Source organism: Peromyscus californicus, unplaced genomic scaffold (assembly GCF_007827085.1).
Source record: "Peromyscus californicus insignis strain IS unplaced genomic scaffold, ASM782708v3 Scaffold_24__1_contigs__length_46423439, whole genome shotgun sequence".
Lineage (NCBI taxonomy): Eukaryota > Metazoa > Chordata > Mammalia > Rodentia > Cricetidae > Peromyscus > Peromyscus californicus.
The window spans coordinates 43,646,480-43,651,053 of NW_026294535.1; the positions used below are offsets into that span (position 1 = coordinate 43,646,480).

The 4,574-nt window shown below is 49.1% G+C and overlaps 1 protein-coding gene across 1 annotated transcript in view; it reads right to left on the minus strand.

Annotated features, from left to right (window-relative positions):
- The window catches only part of Inhbc (inhibin subunit beta C), a 15,921-nt gene extending 11,625 nt beyond the window's left edge, over nt 1-4,296 (minus strand). Inside the window, exon 1 of the mRNA XM_052753575.1 lies at nt 2,850-4,296. Coding sequence (XP_052609535.1) covers nt 2,850-3,162 — 313 coding nt within the window. The 5' untranslated portion in view covers nt 3,163-4,296. The remainder of the gene's footprint in view (nt 1-2,849) is intronic.
- Between the last annotated feature and the right edge of the window lie 278 nt (nt 4,297-4,574).

The following is a 4,574-nucleotide window of genomic DNA, read 5'->3' on the forward strand; positions in this document are numbered from 1 at the left end:
TGGTCTGCACTGAGAGTTCTGAGCCAGCCCAGGACCATGTCGTGAGACCCTATCTCAAAACAGACAGACAGACAACCAACCAAAGAACAGAGAGCTCTGCACTCCCTTGCAAACACAGGCCATTTCTTGTTCAAAAGGAAGGACATTTTTGAAGGTAGAGTGCCAAGGGCTATGACGGTCGACCTGAGCTCCCCCGCAGAGCAGAATCAGGCCCCACCAAAAGGAAATAATCTGTGTAGACTGAAGTCCGTAGCAGACAGGAAATCAGGACTTTTATGGATCACACACCTGCCCCGGTGTTTAGGCAAGGGGATCACGAGAGTGAGGCCAGCAAGACCTGTCAGAGAGGGAGGTGTTTGTGTCCCATTCCTCCATACCCTCCTGAAGGAGAACGTTTGTTGTAGCTACCCTGTCCCTGTCTTTTTTTTTTTTTTTTTTTTTTTGAGACAGGGTTTCTCTGTGTAGCTTTGGTGCCTGTCCTGGATCTCGCTCTGTAGCCCAGGCTGGCCTCGAACTCACAGAGATCCGCCTGCCTCTGCCTCCCGAGTGCTGGGATTAAAGGCGTGCGCCACCACCCCTGGCCCCCTGGCCCTGTCTCAGCCAGTGTTGCCCCATTCCCCCACACTCCTGAAGGAGAACGTCTGTTAGCGTTACCCTGTCCTGTCTTGGCCTCAGCATGGTGTTAGGTGGGTAGGGGGAAGAGGTAATTTATTTTCAGGAACGTGGGCAGTGGTGTGTTAGTAAACACTGAACAGCTGGTCTCTGGGAGAAGAACCTTCAAAGCCTTGATTTGAGGTGATTGACAGTTTCTCTAGTATACATTCTTCCGTGAGGTCCAATTTTAAGCTTCTAATGTGACATAACTGAACCCAGATAAGTTCACCATCAGCTGTCAGAAGGCAGTATGAACCAGTTTTAGGACACCATTGAAGATCTCTGAACTTGGAGGAAAGTACCTGAGGGGCCTCATGATTTAGCCTTGTGATTTATGTGACGAGATCATGGACTTCAAACCTGATCCTAACGTTATCATAGATGAAAATGTGACTTGGAAGAACCCGGAAGGGGTGACTGTGTTTTGTATGTGGCAGTGGGAAAGAAATGAATTACTAGGGGCCAGAGAACAGACTATAGTGGATTGCTATGTCGGCAGCCCCGGAACACCTCCTGGTTTGCATGATTTCCATCAGTTCCATCCCACCCTGACTCTGGACTTGGCCGAAGTGACATGCTTTGCCCACGGGACAAAAGTAAACAAAGTGTGTGCAGAAGCTGGACAGTCATCCTGAAACTGCCCTCTTGGAGGCCAGCGACCACGTGTAAGGAAGGTTGGGCTGGAGTGGTCAGAGGTTTCTCGGAGAAAGGCTGCTATGGATTTCTTTGCTTCTGTCCCCTCAAAATCCATATATTGAAGCTGGGCACATCCAGCATTTCAGATGCTAAGGCAGGAAGGTCATGCGTATTTGGCCAATCTGAGCTATATTGTAAGTTTCAAACCAGCTTGGGCCACGTAAGGAGACCCTGTCTCAAAAGACAAAACAAAACAATTGTGTTGAAATCTGAATCCCAAGGTGATAGTGTTTGGAGTGGATCCTTTGGGAGGTTATTAGGTCATGAGGGTGGAGCCCTGGAGAGGGGATTCATGCCCTGTTAAAAGAGACTTGAGAGCGTGTCCTTGGCTCTTTGGCCATGTGAAGACCCAGAGAGGAGACCCTGGCTGCACAGGAGCCGAGTCCTTCCTCTCTGTTTCCTGCTCCTTCTTCCTTTTTCCGCATCCTAAGGACTTTATACGCACTAACCCACTGACATCTCTAAACTGTGCTCTCACTGTCCTTGTTCACGGATGAGAAAACTGGTTACTAACTACCCAGCTCACTCAGCTGAAGTGGCTCCGCAGGAGTGGGGGCCCAGGCTCGTGCTAGGTGCCAGCCACCAGGGGAAAGGAGCTGTGTCTGGTGGGGAATGGCATTGCCCAGACCTAAGAGGAAGCTTGCATTTTGCTTCTAAGTGCTGGGATTTCCTCTCTTCTCTCTCGCTCGCTCATCTGTGGAAGCAATGCTTTCTTTCCTCTGTCTTTTATTCCTTCGCTCTTGTTTCTGAGACAGGGTTTCTCTGCATATCCCTGGCTGTCCAAAAACTTGCTCTGTAGACCAGGCTGGCCTTGAACTCACAGAGATTCGACTGCCTCTGCCTCCCTAGTGCTGGGATTAAAGGTGTGAGCCACCTCACCCGGTTTACTTAATTTTTTAAAATTTTATTTATCTATTTTGTTTTTGAGACAGCGTCTCACCTATCACTGTGGCTGACCTTGAACTCAGAGATCTGTCTCCCTCCAGAGTGCCGGTATGAAAGGTGTGCACCATTACACCTGGTGCGAGACTGAGTTTCTTTACGTTTATCTTGCACACCTCTTTCTGAGTGCTATTTGACCTTGTTCTGACATGAGGGCCTGAGGTATGGAGAGGTATTATAATAATCCCGGTGTTTTACTTCTCTTTTTACATAAATGGGGTACTTATGAGGAAGAAGAGATGAAAGTGATAGATCTTGGGGCCAGAGAAATCACGGACTCCCCAGTAACGAGTCCTTGGCCTGGGGAACGGGCGGGTACACTTGGGGTTGGGGGTCGTGGGTTCTGGGGGTGGTGTCAGAGGAGATGAGGACAAGCAGTTTCAGAAGAAATGAAACTTAACAGTTCCCAGCTCCCACCAGGTGGACCTGACCTCTCATAGAGAACCTGGGAGGCAGGAGCTGGATGGCTTGTGAGAGGTAGCCAGAGTGAATGAAGTTGGGAGATTTTCTCTTTCCAGGGTCAGGTTTGGGGTCAGAGCTGCAGACCATGGACCCACCTGTCTCAGCAAAGCTGATGACCTCATATTCCTGTGTCGGGTCATGCTCCAGCAGGGTTTCCCATCGAGGCCCACGGAGGCGCTGCAGCGCGGTCTTCAGGGCTGCTCTGGACACAGGCCGACTCAGGGTGGGGCGTTGGCTGAGGTGCAGCTTGTTCAGGATACTTTTCTTGGCCAAATCGAGAAGCAGCTCCCGCTGGCTCTCCAGGTCGAAGGTGGCCCCCCAACACGATGGACATGGACCAGCAGTTTGGAGGATCGCCACTGTGGCTGGAGTCAGTAACAAAAAAACCAGCAACAAGGAGGTAGTCATTGCTGGAGGAGGTCCTCCTTGAAAACACACATCCAGTGGTCAGGGTCTCCACAGCAGCGGCCTCAACTCTGTCCGGGCCACCAGGGACCCTGGGAGGAGTGGACCTCTGGCTGGCATGACTCTTTTTTTTGCCAGAGATAGAGCAGTCAAACATCTGACCTGAAAAATGAAGCCAGGACAGGTGGAACTTGGCAGAGTGTCCCATTGACAGTACAGAGCGGGGGGATGTGAGGAGAGGTTGGATTGTTTGGAGAGAGATGTCTGTCCCTTGCTACTGTTGGGAGATGGCTAACAAATGAGCTGCCAGGCCTGGGGGACAAAGGTTAGAAATGGAATTCTTCCTCTCCAGAGCCTCGTGAGGCCTGCGGGAAAGGCTGTGAGCAGGGGTTATATGATAGTGTTACTTCAGGGGCTGAGGCAGGGTAAACACGAGAGCTCAGGCCTTCCTTAACTTCTCAAAATCAATCAATCAATCAACAATGGTGACTCTTTATGTTTGTGTCTGCATGGTGGGTGGTTGGGTCAGGTTCTCACGTGACTCAGGCTTGCTTTGGACTTGCCATGTTATGGAGGTTGGCTCTGAACTCCTGCCCCCTCTTCTCAAATCTGGTCTTGCAGGCGTGGACTTACCACAACCAGTTAAAAGGGTGATTCTTGGGGCTGGAGAGATGGCTCAGCGGTTAAGAGCACTGGTTGCTCTTCCAGATGGTCCTGAGTTCAACTCTCAGCAACCACATGGTGGCTCACAACCATCTGTAATGAGATCTGGTGCCCTTTTCTGGTATTCACCAAACATGCATGCAGAACACTGTGTATATAATAAATAGATCTTTTTTAAGTGATTCTTTTTTCTTTTTTTTAGTAAGCAAATGTAATTTTATTTATTTTTAATGATTTTATTTTTATTTTATGTGCATTGGTGTTTTGCCTGCATGTATGTTTGTGTGAGGGTGTCAAATCACTTGGAGCTAAATTACAGACAGTTATGACCTGGGAATTGAACTCAGGTCCTCTGGAAAGAGCAGCCAGTGCTCTTAACCACTGAGCCATCTCTTTTTTTTTCTTTTTGTTTGTTTTGTTTTTTTCTGGAGCTGAGGACCAAACCCAGGGCCTTGTGCTTGCTAGGCAAACGCTCTACCGCTGAGCTAAATCCCCAACCCCTCTTTTTTTCTTATTATTGTATTTTATGTGCATGTTTTGCTTGCTTGTATGTCTGTGCACCATCTATGTGCCTGGTGTGGTGATATTTTGTTGGTGATCTAACACATAAAGCTTGCCTGAAGATCAGAATGTGGAGCTAAGCCACTAGTTAGCTATAGAGGCCAGGCACTGGTGGTACACACCTTGAATCCCAGCACTTGGGAGGATCTCTGTGAGTTCAAGGCCATGCTGGGCTACACAAGATTGATCCA